The sequence below is a fragment of the Humulus lupulus genome, chromosome 1 (genome assembly GCF_963169125.1).
Source record: "Humulus lupulus chromosome 1, drHumLupu1.1, whole genome shotgun sequence".
NCBI lineage: Eukaryota > Viridiplantae > Streptophyta > Magnoliopsida > Rosales > Cannabaceae > Humulus > Humulus lupulus.
The window spans coordinates 142,274,946-142,294,848 of record NC_084793.1 but is presented as its reverse complement, the minus strand read 5'-3'; the positions used below and the strand labels follow the sequence as shown (position 1 = coordinate 142,294,848).

At 38.1% G+C, this 19,903-nt stretch overlaps 1 protein-coding gene and 1 non-coding gene across 2 annotated transcripts; one reads left to right on the top strand and one right to left on the bottom strand.

Moving 5' to 3' along the window:
• Window positions 1–6,029: 6,029 nt before the first annotated feature.
• Window positions 6,030–6,136, bottom strand: LOC133813483 (small nucleolar RNA R71). Its single transcript, XR_009884492.1, has one exon. It is a non-coding gene; the product is annotated as a small nucleolar RNA R71 (small nucleolar RNA).
• A 2,082-nt stretch (window positions 6,137–8,218) lies between these two features.
• Window positions 8,219–9,307, top strand: LOC133822897 (uncharacterized). The gene is made up of 4 exons (XM_062255361.1): window positions 8,219–8,275; window positions 8,441–8,660; window positions 8,775–8,878; window positions 9,110–9,307. Exons 1-4 carry the CDS (start codon window positions 8,219–8,221, stop codon window positions 9,305–9,307), a joined length of 579 nt encoding a protein of 192 aa, XP_062111345.1.
• Window positions 9,308–19,903: the final 10,596 nt, after the last annotated feature.

The window sequence follows — 19,903 nt, the reverse complement described above, 5'->3', positions numbered from 1 at the left end:
TAAATGTTAGGGATAAAGGCAAGTGGGTAAAACACTTGAGTGTTTTTAGGATAGTTTAGAGTTGTATAAACTCTTCTGACCCCTCCCCAAAACCGACCCCCACTCTCCCTCATTCACTCTCATCTTTTTTTTTTAAAACTCTCTCTAGTTTTCTCTCAATATTCAACCTCAAGAACACTAAGGAGACTTGGAAGCTAAGCTTGGTCTAGGAAGGGTTTTCCCTAAGGTAAAGTTTCAATAATCTAGACCTTTGTAAAGTTTTATTCATAGAGTTTCAAATAGCTAATTATCTATGTTTTTGTGGGGAGTTGGTTAGGGTTTTTGAAAGGTTTTGAAGGAGCCAAAGCTAGTAGGAATATCCACACCTTAAGCAAGAACACCAAAGAAGTAAACAGTTTTCTTTTATGGTTTTTATTGTATGATTTTAAGTTTTAAGCATTATTTTGTATAGTTAATGCTTAAAGTTTCTTATTGGTGATGTAATAATGTTATGGTAGTTGTTTTATAATTTTTATGATGCTTGTGTATTGATTTTTGAAATTAGGAACCAAAACCCCCAAGGGTTTTGTAGGAAACCTTAAAACAAAATACATGTTTTGAGCTGTGACTTCCAAGGGGTCTAGCATCCACTGTATATAGATTTTGTAAAATTTAATTATACTGTGATGTTTTTGAGATTGAGTACATAAGATTGAGCTTTTGAAACACTCAAAAATGTACAGAAATGAGTAAGTTATGCTATTTCAAAGTTTAGGTAAAAAATTATTTTTTCGTATTCTTAATTTCGGGACCAAGTTTAGACAGCCACTGTATAGGGCAAATGAACCCAGTTTTTTCTAAAATTTGGTAAGAAAATACTGAACGGTTTGAAAGTTATTAACTGTCAAAGTTTGGAAGAGAAAAAATAAGGACTTGAAAATAAGGTTATTTTTACCTCATTGTTGGAAAATGATTTCACTAATCAAAAATGCTCATTTTATCCTAATATTTTACAAAGAACTAAATGGCATACCAAAAATGGAATTGGGAAATTTTGGTAACAATTGACTAAGTAAATTTCAAGTTATGAACCAACAAAGTATGTAGTTAAAAATGTGAAAAATAGGGTTTTCACACTTAGTGCCAAAAAAAATGGATTTTGGAACTTAAGGTAAAAAGTAAAATTTTGCTTATTTCAAGATATAAACTTGGTAAGTCTTGAAAACATATTTTCACTAAAATTACCACTTTGAGTTGAGTGTGAATTATTTTTATTAAAAAAAATTTATTCTTTTTAAAAATAAGAGATTTAATTTATTAATAGTTAATAAATTAAAAGAGGGTTTAAAACCCTATATTTTGATCAAATAATTAAGTGAATTATTTTTCTAGTAAGTAAAATTGATTAATTGATTTTGGAAAATTAACTAGTCAAGAAGGGAAATTTTTAACGGTTTTCCTAATTAAGACAAATTATGCAATTTTCTTTAAATTGTTTTTAGAGATTAAAACCTTAAGAAAAATAAAAGGAAAATTAAGAGTCTATTTTCTTTAAAAATAATTAAGAATTTATTAGTATTTTCTGGATATAATACCGGCTAAAATCTTACATATTTTAACCGACTTGTTGAAAGTGCGGGTTAATAGCGATACCTTTAAAGAATAAGATTTTTAGCAGATTGTGGGAAAATACTATTGTATACCCAAACCTAGGTATCGAGACCATAGGATAGGTCTCCCCGAGACTTAGGGTTTAGTCTCAAATATTTTGTATGAAATTCCTTAATGGGTTTAAAACCAAATAAGGATCATAAATCCTTAAAAATGATTTTTAAAATGACCAAACTGCCCAAAATAATAATGATAATAATAATAATAATAAATTATGAGTGCCATAATTAATTCGAGTATACTGTATGGATAACTATAGTATTGGCTAAGTGTAACTGGACTGAACGTTGGAGGGTGAAATTCTGCTAAGTGCTAAGGACTCCAAGTAAGTCAACTTATATTGTGTGGCTACAACATGAAACGATTATTGTATTGTATGTTAGTATAGGGACACATGCACATATATACATTGTCGTAGAAAGTTGCTTAGAGACGTTAGTCTAGTGAGTGCTGATTTAGAAAATATGAACGGTAGATATCCATCATATCCTAGACGGCTGATCCCTGTCACACCGCTTGAGTTTATTATGTTCGGCTCATTACCGCGATGAGTGGCCAAGAGGTGAGGATTGCTGGTTAAACCTAGGGGCGCCAAAATGAATGGGACCTAGGGGCCCTCATGCTTACTTAATCAGTGAACGGTTAGAACCCGAGCAAGTGCTCTGATAAGTTATTCCCAGATAGCAGCCATGAATATTGGCCATTCAGTGAGAGTGCCTAGAGAAACTAGGGGTTGCCAAGTTTGAGTGAGACTAAACACCTTAGGGGCAAATGCTTACCAGCACCACTGATTAACATAGAAGTCTCTGTAAAACCGTGTAACTTCGATTACACTCTTGGATAAGTACTGGCACCCTAGGTAACTTGATGGTTACCCTTGTGAGGGATTTAGTCTTGGATAAGTAGCGATACCCTAGGTAACACGATAGTTACCCTTGATGGGGATATTTATTGGCTAGATCTTAGTGTTGAGACTCGGTTCTCTCTTACAGATTAGCATTTATGTTGGAGGGTGTGTTACGCCCGAATTGTTGGAAATCTTCGAGCGTTGATCTCAAATTATATTGTGATATAATATATCTGCTTGCCCTGGGATCTTCTGAGTGCATGGATATATTTGTTGATAAGATATAGTTGTGAAATAATATATCTACTCGCTCTGGGATTTTCTGAGTGCAGGTATTTATTTGTTGATAAGAAATAGTTGCGATATAATATATCTGCTTGTTCTGGGATTTTCTAGGTGCAGGGTTTTATCTGTTTATAGGAAATAATTTATTGATTGTTATCAGGCATGACCATAAGTTTGCCAGGACACTGTTGCATTCTTGAAATTGATTGTGTAGGGTCCGGATGGATCCAGAACTCTAATTCTCTGCATGCTTTTGTTTTAAGGTTAAATTTACTAAGCGTTTTCGCTTACCTAATTGTTTCATGTTGTAGGTAAGAGCAAGGGCAAGGCAGAGCAATGAGTGCTGGAGTCTACCTTGCAAATGTACATGTGGACCACCTTTTGGGAAGTCGTTTTATTTTTGGAAATGTTGTGTAATTTTCCTAAATTAGGCTCACTCTACTCTTTATAAAATATGTTGTAACTAAATGTTAAGTATGGCCATACGACTTTTTAAAAAGTTTTTTTTTTATACAGGTTCTTGAGACATTTTGTTAAATGAAAACATTTATATTTCCGCATTATCGAGTCTTGAAAATCCGGGTCGTTACAACAAGAACGAGGGGCTCCTCGCCAATCCCCATCGCCAACGACCCTATCCAATCACCAGTGGCCCTCACTACTCGCTGGTGGCCCTCTCCACCCAAGCCTTCTTCAGCACCAGAATGTGAACACCACCACTTCAATCACATGACCTAGATTACCATTTTTGGAAATATGGAAACCTATCTCCATCTAAGTGTCCCTGAAATTAGCCAGATCGAGAAACAACTTGCCATCGTTAGCTCTTCCCATCTCCGCGACTATGAATACTTCAAATCAAAATGCAAAAGGGGTGGAGAAAAAATTCAGTAAATGTTCATCTTCAAGAGAGCTCTCACTCTACATTATTTTTAGCTGCCTCAAGAACAGAAAACTTAGTGTAATTGTACTTGAAGGTTAAAAGTTCATCATGAATACTACTAACTAAAGTGGATTTAAGTCCTCTTTTTGGGGTCGAACCACTACAAACACGTGTCTCTTACATTTATTAACGCATTTATTTAACTTTCTTTGGTTCACTATTTGTTGAGTCTATTTTAGTACAGTTTTAGAGTGTTTTTTAGTCTTTAAAGTGGTTTTGTACGGTATTATGCTTGTGTTTGGTGTGTATTTTCAGGGTTTAACAATGTATGAAGGGATGGCATGGATGTGGTGTAAAATGTGCTGAATTGAGGATGATTTCGGTGGTTTCTGCATATAGTTTGATGACGGATTTCTCAAGGATGCCTAGAGAGACCACAACAGTGAAAATTGAGTTTGAAAAGTGATTTAACATTATTGGATGATGGGGTCGTGGCACCTGTAAATAGGGTCGCGGCACAATCAAAGTTAGAGAGGATGCTAAATTATGGAAACGGAAGGGTCGCTACGCTTGAATTAGAGATGCGGTGTGTGCACTCATTGTTGAAATAGAGTCGCAACACTTTAAAGAGGGGTTGCAATGCTTGAGAAGTCAGAGGCAAGCCGAATTTGGGAATCTAGAGGCGGGCCACGGTGCATGTATGAGGGGGTCGCAGCGCTAAGAGTCCGTACATGAACGTTGAAGGGCATTTTTTCCCATTTTGGCTGAAACATTTTAGGGTTGAATATTTAAGCGTTTTTTTTTTTAGAAATAGAGGGAGAGCTTATCAGTTTTTAGTGAAGTTTTATGAAAGGAGGAAAGGTGAACATTTGGAGAACGATTTCAAAGATTAATTCTAGAGTTCTTTTTCCCCTTCTTTAATTTTCTTTATGTTAGATTTTAGTATTATGGATTTCATTGATGTGTTGATGAACTAATTTCAGTTTTAGGGTTTTTAATTGAATCTCCTAAACCTCTTTCATGAATTAATACAAAGTTTATGATTTCTCTTCTTCTCTATTAAGATCTGTTCAATTTGTGGTTTTCATATGTGATTGATTGGCCATCTTTTTACATAATCTATATGAGTTTGAATTAAAATATGAAAAGTGAGGTTCGAATATGCTATAATTGATCAAACATAAATTTAATCTTGAACGAGAGTATCACGATTGTTTGTGTGGTTTTTGAGTTTTTAATCTTAATGCTTCTTTTATGTGAATTTATCATAGAAATATAGAAATTTCTCATTTAGGTTGAGTTTAATATTTCATAAACTGAGTATTAAATGTTTTGGTAAACTCACTATCTTAATAAGGAGGAAAGATTGAGAATATTGCATTGGTAAATAATAGAGTGCATAGTTGATAAGATTGAATTCCCTGATTTGTTGTTTTCTTGGATTAGTCTCTAGTGTTAATAGTTAAGTTTTGATTCAAAGTTTTTATAATTGTTTATTTATTTATTTTATTTTTAGTTAATTTTAAAGACATTAAATCTTTATTGGTCATATAGAATTAAAAATTAATTGTTGGTAATTGGTAGTCAGTCTTCGTGGGAAGATAATCAAATTTACCAAATATTACAACAGTTGTGATTACGTATACTTGCGTAGCAATAAATTTTGCAACAAGTTTTTGGCGTCGTTACCGAGGACTGAAATAGTATCAATATGAAAACAGTTAATTTTATTTCTAATTTGGTTTGTTACTCAATTAGTTGTGCTAATTATCTTTGTGTGCGCTTTGTGATCTCTATTTCAGGCACCTTTGTTATATGCGCAGTAGAAGAGGAGCTGACAATTTAGTTCCTATAAATCAAGAGATAGAAACAACTTGCAAGCAGAACCGAAGAACGAAGAAAGCATAGATCAGTATGGGTGATAATGGGGTTAATGTTGCTGCTGCTCATGCTAATGTTAATAATGTCACTGCCGCTCAGGGTCAAGGCCAAGATGCATGTACACTCAGAGATTATGTACTTCCTACCGTCACAGGAATACAAACATGCATAAGGGCACCAGATGTTACTGCCAATAATTTTGAAATAAAGCCAGCGATCCTCCAAATGTTCTAGTCCACTGTGCAATTTGGCGGACTCCCCACAGAAGATCCTAACATGCACTTAGCTAATCTTTTGGAGCTAAGTGTTACTTTCAAATATAATAGGGTAAGTGAAGATGCCATTCGCCTAAGGTTATTCCCATTCTCGTTGCGAGACAGGGCCAAAAGCTGGTTAAATTCCCTTCAATCCAATTCCATCAACACATGGGAAGAGCTAACTCAGAAATTCCTTGCTAAGTTCTTTCCGCCAGCCGAAACTACAAGGTTAAGGGGTGAGATAAAAAATTTCCTTCAGAATGACGAAGAATCCTTGTATGATGCATGGGAAAGGTTCAAGGAGTTGCTGAGAAAATGTCCTCATCATGGGATAGAAAAGTGGATGTTAGTCCACAATTTTTACAATGGATTGTGTGGTACTAGTCACACAATAATAACAATTTTTCAAGTTTCTATAGTTATTTAAGAGGCTCCACGTCAATATTCCCTTTGTTGAGGCCCTATAACAAATGCCTAGTTATATAAAATTTATGAAAGAGATTTTATCGAAGAAAATAAAAATGGTGGATTATGAAATTGTGGCTTTAACTGAAGAGTTCAGCGCTATTTTGCAGAGGAAACTCCCCCAAAAGCTTATAGACCCAAGGAGCTTTACAATATCATGCATTATTGGGAATTTTGAGTGCAAACATTCCTTGTGTGACTTAGGGGCAAGCATAAATTTGATGTCATTATCTGTGTTTCGTCGACTTGGTTTAGGAGAAGCAAGACCTACAACAGTCACCCTACAATTAGTGGATCAATCAATCAAGCATCCAAGGGGGATCTTTGAAGATGTGCTAGTGAATGTCGACAAGTTTATATTCCCCACGGATTTCATTGTTCTAGATATGGAAGAAGACCATGATGTTCCTATTATCCTTGGCAGGCCATTCTTGGCCACTGGGAAAGTGTTGATTGATGTTCAAAAAGGTGAGTTGAGATTGAGGGTGCAAGAAGAAGAAGTATTTTTCAATGTGTTTAAGGAAATGGAGTACCTTCGGGCAAGTGACAGTTTTTTTTATATATATGTGGTAAATGAGGCAGTATCGGATACAAGTTTGGGGGAAGATCCTCTTCAGTTAGCCTTAACTAAAGCTGAAGTGGAAAATGAGGACAGCGAAAAGATCATGGAGTATGTCAATTGGGTTAACTCGTATTGACCGTACTTTGCAAGAAAATTTGAAGGGTTGGGACAAGCGCATGAGAGACCACTACCTTCTATTGAAAATCCACATCCACTAGAATTGAAGTCCCTGCCAGACCATCTCCGCTATGTATATTTGGGTGAGAAGGAGCCTTTGCCTGTAATTGTGTCTTCTTCTCTTTCTGAAGTAGAAGTGCAGAAATTGATAAGGGTTCTTAGAGCGCATAAGCGAGCTATTGGGTGGACATTGGTAGACATTAATGGAATAATTCCATCTATTGTAATGCATAGGATTCTCATGGAAGATGATAGGAAGTCGTCTATTAGAGCCCAAAGAAGATTAACTACAATAATGAAAGAGGTGGTACGAAAAGAGATTATCAAATAGTTAGATGTTGGGGTGATTTACCCAATTTCTGACAGTGCTTGGGTGAGCCCAGTGCAAGTGGTGCCCAAGAAAGGTGGTATTACTATGGTAAAAATGAGAATAACAAGCTCATCCCGACTTGTATTGTGACGGGGTGGAGAATATGCATAGATTACTGCAAGCTGAATAAGGCAACAAGGAAGGACCATTTTCCTTTACCTTTTTTAGATCAAATGTTGGACAGACTGGCGAGCCATAGTTACTATTGCTTTTTAGATGGTTATTCGAGGTACCATCAAATAGCTATTGCACTAGAGGACCAAGAAAAGACTACTTTTCCATGTCCTTATGGCACTTTTGCTTTTCGGAGAATGCCATTTGGGCTCTGTAATGCGCCAGCCACTTTTCAACGATGCATGATGGATATATTTTCTAATATGGTGGAGAGGAGCATTGAAATTTTCATGGATGATTTCTCAATGTTTGAGTCTTCGTTTGATGAATGTTTGAGGAATTTGGAAGCAATACTCCAGAGGTGTGAAGAGTCTAATCTGGTTTTGAATTGGGAGAAGTGTCATTTCATGGTGAACGAGGGGATTGTACTGAGACACAAAATATCTAGTAAGGGTATGGAAGTGGATCAAGCAAAAATCTCTACTATTTAGAATTTACCGCCCCTGGTGTGTATGAAAGGAGTTAGAAGCTTCCTTAGGCGTGCTAGATTTTACAGAAGTTCATCAAAGATTTCTCAAAGTTGTCAAAACCTCTGTCCACCTTGCTAATGAATGGTGTCACATTTGACTTTAATGATGAATGTATATAGGCCTTTAAGACACTTAAAGAGAAGTTTACTACAACACCTATAGTCGTTGCACCAAACTAGGATCTACCATTCGAATCAATGTGTGATGCAAGTGATTTCATAGTAGGGACAGTTTTGGGGCTGAGGATTGATAAGGTATTTCTAACAATATATCATGCAAGCAGAACATTGAATGACGCTCAACTGAATTATGCTACTACCGAGAAGGAACTTCTTGCTATTTTGTTTGCCTTTGATAAATTCAGACCATACTTGATTGGTAATAAGGTTTTTGTCTATATAGACCACTCTGCTATTTAGTATCCTATGATGAAAAAAGATGCAAAACCTCGTCTCATTCAGTGGGTATTATTGCTACAAGAATTTTATATGGAGATACGAGACAAAAAGGGCACAAAAAATTTAATAGCAGATCATTTGTCAAGACTTGAAGTAGAGGAAAGTCCAAGAAATGAGTGGTTGTTTGCAATTCGTGATGAGATCACAGTGCCATGGTTTGTTGATTATGTGAAATTTTTTGGTAGCTAAGATTGTGCCTATTGAGATGTCAAGGAAGCAGCTGAAAAAGTTCTATTTTGAGGTGAAGCACTAAAATTTGGAGGAGCCTATTCTTTATAGGCACTGTACTAATCAGGTTATAAGATTTGTGTGCCAGAAGATGAGAGGAATTCTATCCTTACTCATTGTCACCCTTTGCAATGTGGTGGCCATTTTGGAGCTTCAAGGACAGCAGCAAAGGTATTGCAATGTTGTTTTTATTTGCCAAGTTTGTTTAAAGATGCTAATACTTTTGTGAAGGCTTGCGATCATTGTCAACGTACTGGAAACATATCAAGAAGGAATAAAATGTCGCTGAATGTGATTTTAGAATTTTAGCTTTTTGATGTTTGGGACATTGATTTCATGGGCCCTTCTCCATCGTCTTACAACAATCAATTCATCTTGCTAGTGGTTGATTATGTATCTTAGTGGGTTGAGGAAGCAACAACTCAAGCTAATGATGGTAAAGTGGTCTTAAACTTTCTGCACAAGCACATATTTACCCGGTTTGGTACTCCTCGAGCTATCATTAGTGATGAAGGGAGTCATTTTTGTAACAAGCAACTTGATGCTCTTCTTGCTCAATATGGAGTTTATCACCGAACTATTTTTCCATATCATCGTTAATCGAATGGTCAAGCGGAAATTTTGAATCGAGAAGTGAAAAGCATCCTTGAGAAGACGGTGGATAGTTCAAGGAAAAATTGGTCCAAGAAGCTTGATCATGCGCTTTGGGCTTATAGGACGGAATTTAAATTTCCCATTGGGATGTCACCCTATAGGTTGGTATTTGGAAAGGCTTGTCACTTGCCGGTTGAATTAGAGCATCGTGCCTATTGGGCCATGAGAAAGTTGAATATGGACGAGAATGCAGCAGGATAAAATAGGCTAATGCAGTTGAATGAGCTTGATGAATTTCGGAATGAAGCCAATGAGAATGCCAAGATCTACAAGACATGTACCAAGGCATGGCATGACAAGAACTTGATCCGTAAAGAGTTTCAACCAAGGCAACAGGTACTTTTATTTAGTTCAAGATTGAGGTTATTTCCGAGCAAGTTGAAATTAAGGTGGTCGGGTCCATACATTGTTGTGAAAGTATTTCCTTATGGATCGGCTAAGGTACATGGCAAGAACAATGAAACATTCAAAGTTAATGGTCAACGTTTGAAGCCATACTTGGGTGGTCCCATTGATCAAGCCAAATCTATCATTCTCTTGAAGGCCTCCTGAAGAGGAGTTCGGGGTCTGGCTAAATGACGTTAACGACAACGTCAATGGGAGGCATCCATATGTGATGCCCACTTATGAAATCATTCGGACTGAAATCGCAAGAAGAAAATGGACAATGTTTTTAGAGGAGAAGATGACTCACGCCAATTGTTCCCAAGTTTATGAATTCTATGCAAATTTTCTGAAACAATAAAATCAAGAAGTTTTTGTAAGGGGTCGGAAAGTCCCAGCTCACATCAAATCTATTAATGTTGTATATGGGTTGCGTTCTCTTACTCAGGAGGAAGATGAATATCACTAGTGGGCTTATGGTTGAGAGGTGGATTGTGTTGAATTTGCAGAAACTATAGGTATGTCGGGTGCTCATTTTACTTACACGATGTCCCAAAGCATATGTGGAGATATCAATTGAATTTGGCGGCTCAGGCTTGGACATATTTTGGGAGTGCTCGTTTACTTCCCACTACACATATGTCTGATATCAGCAAGGATCGTCTACTCCTAGTTATGCAATTACGAAAGGGTTGTCTATTGATGTTGGGCAGGTGATTTGTCAGAGTATGCGTACTCTTTGTAGGCACACTACTACAGGTGGTTTAGGTCATGGGTCCTTGATCACAGATTTATGTCATACATGGGATATTCCAGTTTTTTACAGTGACATTATTCTAAAGGCCATGACTTTTGTCAGTCAAGCTAAGGTCTTAAAATATCCCCCAGCATCCTTAGTACCACCACCACCTAGTCAAAGGAATCTGAATGTACATAAACGACAAAGGCATGATGATGGTGATGATGAAGATGTTGAAGATGAAGGTGATGGCAATGATGATAATATGAATGAAGCTCAAGTCTCACAGCAAAGTGCCCCACTTTTGGCTATTGGTGGACCCATTGACCCCAACATGCAATTCATGCATGACCAACTGAACTATCTTTTCCAACAAAATCAATATCAAATTGCACAGAATCAACATATGCAACAGTTCATGGCGCAGAGAAGTGAGTATGGCATTGCTCATGTAGATCAATTGAACGTGTTGGTTGTTTGTTGGTCCATTCATCACATTGAAGAGGTTGTTCCTTTCACGCATCCGCCACAATTTTATCCGTATCAGCCACCACCACCTCCGCCACCCTATTGACGTGTATTGGTATTTTGGTAAGTTTCCTTCCCTTTACTTTTCTTTTCAACATTGAGGGCAATGTTTATATTAAGTTTGGGGGAGGGGATTTACTTTAGTTAATAATAATTGTATTGTTTGTCTCAGTGTGTTTGTGTTTTATGGAACCTTGTAAAGTCTTTTATTTGTTGTGTTGTTGTGTCTAGGATGTCTGATGTTTAGAGTGTCATGTATGTGAATCAATTTGACAAGAATAAGTCGATGAGAACAATTGAATGAATTGTTTGTAGAGCTGGATGAAAACGAAAAATTATTTAAATCTGTGTGTTTGACTGGAATTTTTTTCTTGGTTTTCTTAGGTTCTTATAAATATTTGAGAGCTTAATCATGATTGGTGAATTAATTCCTTGTGTTTGAAAAGCATTTATGCTTGCTGAATTTTGATTGTTGAAAGTTGGATAAATATCTTAGAACTTACTTCCTTGTTATTCAAGACGAAATCTTAGATGATGTATGCTTAAGAAGATGATTTAGGCAAAAAAAAAATTGGAATGTTTGAGCCTTTCGAGCCAACCTTTATAATTAAATCCCTAGTTACCCATTTTGAGCTTTATGTGATTTCTTTTTATTGTTTGATACTAATGATAAGTCTAGCTTGAACCCTTAACAACTACTTTTCCTTTGATTTTACCTTGTATAAAATTTTAGGGGGATTGGTTTGTAAAGGGGTATGTGAACAATAGAAAGATTGAGAGAAAAGAAAAAAAATATATGGCAATGAACTACACTCCAATTGGTAATATGAAGAAATAAGTTTGGGGGAGTGTCGTATCATTATTTATTTATTAAAAAAAGAGTGAAAAATTATGATGATTGATGTGTATGTATTTTCTCTTAAATAAAAAATAATAAATGTGAAATTTGGGAATATTTTTGGGATTGAAAGTGTATTATAAGTTTGGGTTGTTTGTTTTGTATGCTTGTGGTGATTTTTAAGCCTAAAATGACAATTCATTTACCTGTGCCTAAGTCATTAATTATAAGCCTTAAAAGTCCTTTTGATTCTTGAGCATATGTTGTTTACATTAGTGGAGAGTAGTAGGTAATGGAAGCATATGAGATATTGGTATTGGTTGTAAGAATTTAGCGTATATAAAGTCATTCAAATACAGGATGTTTACTGATCATGGTTAGGAGATCTTTTCTTTATTTGGATCTAAGTAGGTTAAGGAAATGTTTTGGTTGAAAATCTGGATTGCTGAAATGGTTGAGTTTTTGAAGGTTATATGAGCATTTCATTTGTAATTTTAAGGCTTGATTTATTATTGTTAACTTGGTGCATCATTGTTTGTTTGTCTGTTTTGGATTATGGGTAGTGTTTTGTGTTCTTCAGTCGAGGGCGAGTACAAGTTAAGTTTGGGGTAGTTTGTTGAGTCTATTGTAGTATAGTTTTAGAGTGTGTTTTGGTCTTTAAAGTAGTTTTGTGAGGTATTATGCTTGTGTGTTGGTGTGTATTTTAAGGGTTTAACAGTTGATGTAGGGATGGTGTGGATGTAGTGTAAAATGTGTTGAATTGAGGATGATTTCGGTGGTTTCTACATATAGTTTGATGACTGATTGCTCATGGATGCCTAGAGAGACCACAGCAGTGAAAATTGAGTTTGAAAAGTATTGTACCCCAAAATAAACACGTATTGAATCACTCAGTTTGGGGTACAGCTGGCAGATAAGCGCATGGAGAAAGCGAACAGGTAGAACATCTAACTGACTCTAGTGTGTGCAGTTTGAGTCAACCTTGGTAGTACGACAACTAAATAATCTCCAGGTCGCCTATTGCGCCAATGACCTAGTTCATGATGCATGATGACTAGATCTCCTTCTAGATGCTCTGAACTTGGTCTGTGGCAAGATCCGTGAGCTCTTTGACATCCAGCTTAAGGGAAGTGTTCAGCGCACGGAAACCTGATCATGACGAACAGTGACAGATCTCAAAAAACTCGAAGATTCCTTATATTACACATTTATTACCTGAGATAACGAATGTAAATTCCACAGGGAATCATATCCATATGTAGATGGGAGATTATTCTAATTGATTATTTACCATATTTATGCACGCAGTTACCCAAAGTTGTTCAGGAAAACCCAGTATAAATATGAGGGGAATGGACAAGAAAAGGGGCTGCTTTTTGATATACTGAAACTCTGCTGAAATTGTAAGAAACACTTTCATCCAGAGCCTAAAAGAGATTAATAAGATTGTCTCATGGACTAGGTGGATTTTAACCACTGAACTACGTTAAAGTGTGAGTGTTTGAGATATTGTTCATTTGATTAATTACGATTTAGAAAGAGAGCACTAATATCTCTGTTGTCGGATTTCTTAATCCATTGTTGGCAAAAAATCGCGTCAACAGATTGGTGTTTTCGTTGAGAGCTTATTAGTGCTTAATTTCCTATGCAAAGTTTCACCCAACATTCACCATGATGATCACCCGGTCTATGCATGACAACGAAATGGAACAAGTTGGTGATCAGAAGGTGCATCATATGGCCATTTTCGCTAGAAAGGGCACAGACGCTTAGCAACGTTCAGGAAAACAACATGTGGGCCAAGACGATACTGGGAGTTCAGCATCATGCCCACCAAATCCCAATCTGGGGTATCTGACAGCCATCGAGATGGAAAATGCCCAATTAAATAGCCATCTCACTAGGGCCAACAAGAAGATTGAGGTGATCCTAGCTCAGTTACCCCCTTTTACAACCTTTGTTAATTTCGATAAGAAGCATAGTGAGTCCCATTGGTCCCACAGGAATAACCGACCCAATCCTAGTCGCTCTGTTAGGATTGCAACTCCAAGCTCCATACCTTCAAAGCAGAATTAGCAGAATACTCAACCTGCTAATCCTCATAGGAACCATCGGTCCCATGTCATCCGATCAGTCAGAACTGTGACCCTAAGCTCCGTGCCTTCTGAGCAGATTCCAAGGAATGTTCATAACAACCCAACAGGGAAAACTGGGACCAATTCAAGGAGGCAAAGCACCCCAGCAAATCCATCTGTGCCACGATCAGAGTCTCTAGCATAGAGGACCCGGGAGATCGGGGTAGAACAGAGACAGGCTAACCTAGTGTGCCCCAATGGAACGAGGATAGCCTCACCGATAAGACACCCGCCTTCACCAATTCGACATCTTACACCACCTCGCCAGTAGAGGAATTCTCCAGTTCGAGGGGATAGCAGGAGAAATCCTCCTCCCTCAGAAGACATCTATGTCCCATGACCTCGCGCTAGTAATCTGGGTCCTTGATCCCAGCCATGAGTTGTAAGTTTCTCTAACGAAAGTTACTGGATGAAGAGCCAACGTAGAGGCAGGTCTGACAGCGACCTTAGGAATCATTTGTGTTCCACACAAAGTCTTCATTCCGACCCACATCCTGGCCTGCATGATCATCTAAATTCAAAAACAAGGTATCCAGCTCACCATGATGATGTGAAATGTACTCAGCACAGGGGAGATTTTTCTATCGTACGCCACAATGGGAATGTCCCACCTAACCGAGCTCAAGCTTGGAGGGAAAACAACCCATCTAACGTGTACAATAGGATGTGGGCTAATGATCAGCTCCCAAATAACCTAGAGGCCAAGGATCCAACCCTCGAGTGATTGGCCTTGATGGAGGAATAGATGAAGAGGCTCCTATCTGGAAAAGGAGTCGATGATTGTGATTCCAATGAGGAGCTCGAGCCTTTTTCTCCAAACATCGCAGTAGCTCCGTGTCATATTGGCTTCAGGATGCTGACCATGCCTGAATATGACGGAAACATTGACCCGTCCAATCACCTCAGGACATTCAATACGCTAATGATGACCCACAATGTTGGATTCGACCTGAGATTTATCTTGTTCACCGTAAATCTGACCGGGCCTGCCAGATTGTGGTTAAACAAGTAAAAAAAACATTCAATCACCTCGTGGAAGAAATTGTCTTCCAAATTTAAGAGACAGTTCCGAGCTTCGAAGGAAACTCGCGTTAAGGTCGATTCATTGGCCAACATAAAACAACAACCTTGTGAGTCCCTGAAAGCATATCTAACAGGTTCACCAATGTAGCAGCACGAGCTATGGATGTTGATGATAGTTCCAAGCTTATGGCAATGAGGATGGGAATCGCAGTAGGGATGTTGATGATAGTTCCGAGCACCATTACTGATCTTACATACACCTATGATGTGCTTATGCGGTTGGCATTGTCCAATTGGATGTCCTCCACTATTCCAGTTGTTGTGTCGCAGGAACAATTGAATGCCTTCCTCTAATAGTGGTAAAAGATGATTTATGGCAAGAACTCCAGCAAAAAGGAGTAAAAAGTGTAGATGAATTCATGGTCCGGACTCAGGAATTGATAAATCTGGAGGAGGCGCAACCCGCTGTCGCAAGAACCAGCCAGAACCCTGTTCATTCCGTTGGAGCGGTGGCAGATGTTGTAGCTACGGCTCAACATGTTACCCAAAATAACCTGGTGGGGAACAATAAAAGAAAGGGGGCTAGTGAGGGCGACCAGAACGGAACCAAGAAGAACAAGCCCGAATAAAAGTTCAAGGCCATTTACACTAACTATATCGACCTGACTGATATGCAAGAGCATATTTTCCTGGCGAACTCTAATCGCCTTTCATGGAAGAAGCTAGAGCCATTGAGGCACCAGAGAGATCCCTATAAGTTCCTTCAATATCACAACGACATCGTCCATAACAATGATGATTGTTGGCAATTAAAGGACGAGATCAAAACTCTCATCCGAGTTGGACTGTTAGCCCAGTATGCCTGAAACCGAGTAGTTCCCAATCCGCCAACTAGGAAAAACACTCACTCAGTTTTGGAAAATCTGATCATTCAACCCCGGACTCAGACAGACCAGGGGAACCAAGTCGACTCCCCTCCAATAATAGGAAGGGATATAACCACTATCGTCGGAGGACCCCATTTGCCGGCACAAGCAATGGGGCCCAAAAAAGGTATATACAGGAGCTGAAAACCCACAACAATGCTGAATTTATCCTGGAGCAACGGTCATCAAAACACAGCGATTGGAGAAACAACCAATCATTATCACGAAAGTGGACACTAGCCACGTTCAGTTCCCGCAAAATGATCCGCTGGTGATAATCGTTCAGCTCGCCAATTGAAGGGTATGGAGGATATTGGTTGACAATGGGAGCTCAATAAATGTGCTATTCAGGTCCACCCTATAAAAGATGGGATTGTTCGTAACTGATGTTAAGGCAACCTCAATGACCCTGTACGGATTCTCAGGAGAAGGAACGGCAGCCATAGGGAAGATTGGACTGGTAGTCACACTAGGGGATGATATGTGAACTACTTCTAAAATACTTAAGTTCATCGTAATCGATTGTCCAACTGCCTACAACGCAATTTTGGGACGACCCGCATTGATGAATTTTGAGGCTATCACCTCGATCTGATACCTAGCAATGAAGTTCCCCTCAACCTCATGTATATGTACTGTGAGAGGTGACCAGCTCGCTCCATGGAATGTTATAGCATTGCCATGAAGGGGAAATCACAACCTGGGTAGCAAACAATGGTCGTGATTGAAGGAAAATAAGAGCCCCGGGCAATGGAAATTGCCCATAAGGCAGAAGAACCTCAGGAAGGAAGTAACGAGGTCGCCCAGGAAGATGACGTTGATCCAATGTTATTAAAGACAAGTCTAAGCTCCAAGCATTGGAGGATCTCAAGGAAATCAACATCGACCCAGAAGTACCTTCAAGGGTAGTAAAGGTTGGAAAAAATCTTGGAACCGAGAGGAAGAAGGAGTTGGTCGAGTTTTTGAGAAATAACCTGGACGTCTACGCTTGGTTGCATGAAAATATGGTGGGAATCAATCTGAATGTAATAATGCATACTCTAAATTTGGATAGGAATGTGCATGCAAAGGCGCAAAAATGAAGGCTTCTGGGGAAAGAACGATCAGAAGCTTTAGAAGAGGAAGTAGCTTGCCTACTTAAGTGTGGGTCTATCAGGGAAGCAAAGTATCCAACCTGGTTTGCTAACCTTGTTTTGGTCCCAAAACCCAATGGGAAGTGGAGAACTTGCATTGACTTCTTCAATCTTAATAAGGCATGTCCTAAGGATTGTTTCCCACTACCCTGAAATGATCAGTTGGTAGACGTGATAGCTGGTCAGGAGCTCGTGTCTTTCATGGACGCATGTTCTGGATACAACCAGATCGCGATGAACCTTGTAGACCAAGAACACAATAGGTTCATGACTGAGCATAACGTATACTGCTACAAAGTTATGACATTCGGACTAAAGAATGTCGGTGCAACGTACCAACGGCTGGTCAACAAAATGTTTATTAACCAGATCGGGAAAAACATGGAAGTGTATGTCGATGATATGCTCGTTAAATCAAAGACTATCAGTAACCATTTATCAGACCTGGAAGAATGTTTTGGTGTGCTCAAGAAGTATGACATGAAGCTAAACCCCCAGAAGTGTACCTTTGGGGTTTTATCGGGAAAATTTCCGGGCTTCATAGTCAACACAAGGGGGATAGAAGCAAACCCAGAGAAGATCAGGTTGTTACTAGAAATGCCTTCGCCTAGATCGCATAAAGAAGTGCATAGCTTAACTAGAAAAGCGGCAGTCCTAAATCGCTTTGTTTCAAAATCTACTGACAAGTGTCTCCCATTTTACAACTTGCTCAGAGGAAACAAAATGTTTGAGTAGACAGAAGAATGCGAACAGGCATTTCGAGATCTGAAAACTCACCTAGATGAACCCCCCATACTATCAAAACTGGCAGCTGGAGAATGTTTGCTCTTATACCTAGCTGTGACGGAAAATGGGGTCAGCACCGTATTAGTTCGAGAGGAAAATCGGGTGCAGAAACTGATGTACTACGTGAGTAAAAGACTTCTGGGAGCTACGTCCCAATATCCTTCAATAGAAAAACTTGTGTTCTACTTGATCTTGGCCTCAAGAAAACTCAAGTCATACTTCCAGTCCCACACCATCCACGTCTTAACTGATCAACCTTAAAGGTAGATCTTGCAAAAGCCTGAAACATCGAGACATTTGCTTTAGTGGACCATCAAACTCAGCCAGTTCGAGATATTGTATATGCCACACACAGCGATTAAGCATCAAGAACTCGCCAACTTTGTGGTTGAATGCATAGGTTTTCAGGACGAGCCAATAAGCGAACCAAGCAAGAGTTATGGAAAATCTTCGTTGATGGATCATCCAACAAAAATGGATCTGGAGCTGAGATAATTTTGATCTCACTTGAGGGGCATCGATTCCACACAACCCTAAGGTTCAGGTTTGAAGCATCCAACAATGAGGCAAAGTACGAAGCTCTATTGGCTAGAATAAGGGTGGCAAAAGAACTGAAAACTAAGGCGATCCAATGTTATAGTGATTCCCAGCTCGTGGTGAATCAGAAATTAGGGGAGTATCGTTGGGGGAGAGTGAGATAACACCACCACAAGAAATAGAATCTACACAAAATTTGGATTGATAGAGACTTAAAAAATATTGAGAAAGAACATGCAAACCAAAGTAGAACAATGGTGTTCTTCAACTTTGATGAAGCTTCAAAACCCTGGGCAAGACCACCACTTTGAACAAATCCTTTGAGCAATCTGATAACTCTACAAAATAGAGTTATTTTACCACATTTGATATACTAATTGTTGTTTAGTATTTGAGTTTTTAAGTACCTTATTAAGTTTTTAAGTAATTTTTAGTTTATTAGTCTTATTGTAATTTTTTAGATTTTTTTATGTTTTTATAGATATTTTATTATAATATGTTGTAGTTTAATTATTTGAAATTAATATTGTTAAGTTAGGAGTAAAAATATGCAAATGTGGAACTTAAATGTTAAATTTAAATTAAGTTATAATTAATATTTTCAAAGAATTAACATGATTTATTTTATAGTTGAAAATATTTAGTTTTAACTTAATTTATGTTTATTTTTTGTAGAGAATTTGTTGCATTTTTTCTCTTGAAAAGCAAGAAAAATGAATAAAAAATTAATGACATTTTCAAGGAAAAGAACAGGGAAGTTGGCATTTTCCCCACATGGCCCAGCTGCCCCTTTAGTTCGGCCCAGGCCCGCCAGCTGTCCACTCCAGCACCTTCCAGGCCACACGCCCAGCCTTTTGCACTCCATTCGGCCCAACTGTTCCAGCCGAACTGCCTTCCCAGCTGCACCACCAAAGAAGCCAACGCCCAGCCAGCTTCCCTTCGGCCCAACATAGAAGCCCAATCCGCCTAGCGCAATTCGGCCCAGCTATTCCAGTCAAGCACTTCCAACAGCCACCTTCATAGCTGTTATTTTTCTTGAGCCCATAAAATGCAAATGGTCCCTTTGTGCTTTGGTCTAAAAATGCTACATTTTTACCCAACTTCTCTACACATTTTTCCCCAAAATCATCATTACACCTTATAATTTACCCCTATTTTCCATATTATTATTTATTTAATTAATTTAAATTGATTATTTTAATAATCTCATTTTGGCTATAAAAAAGGATTTTCAAGACCATTTTGGGGTGCTTAATTTTTGGGGTTACCATCTTCTTTCTACCATTCTCTCTTCCATTTTGGGTTTTTCATGAGCATTTTCAAGTATGTATTTCATTTATTTTGTAATTTATATTCTAGTTATGTGCTTCTAATCTTTTTCATAAGATTATTAAGATCATGATGAAGCAACTTGTAACTAGATAATATTTATGTTGTATGTTGATTTCCCTTGTAATGCAACAAAGTTTATGGATTTTTCTTCTTCATATATGTCTTTCATCTTCAATATCCC

What these genes read in the sequence shown, in the direction of transcription:
- LOC133822897 (XM_062255361.1), top strand. Translation starts at nt 8,219, where the DNA reads ATGTGTGATGCAAGTGATTTCATAGTAGGGACAGTTTTGGGGCTGAGG. An exon ending in TGGGGCTGAGGATTGATAAG is followed by an intron (nt 8,276 to 8,440) that starts GTATTTCTAACA and finishes TCTGCTATTTAG; the next exon opens with TATCCTATGATGAAAAAAGA. An exon ending in TGATTATGTGAAATTTTTTG is followed by an intron (nt 8,661 to 8,774) that starts GTAGCTAAGATT and finishes TGTACTAATCAG; the next exon opens with GTTATAAGATTTGTGTGCCA.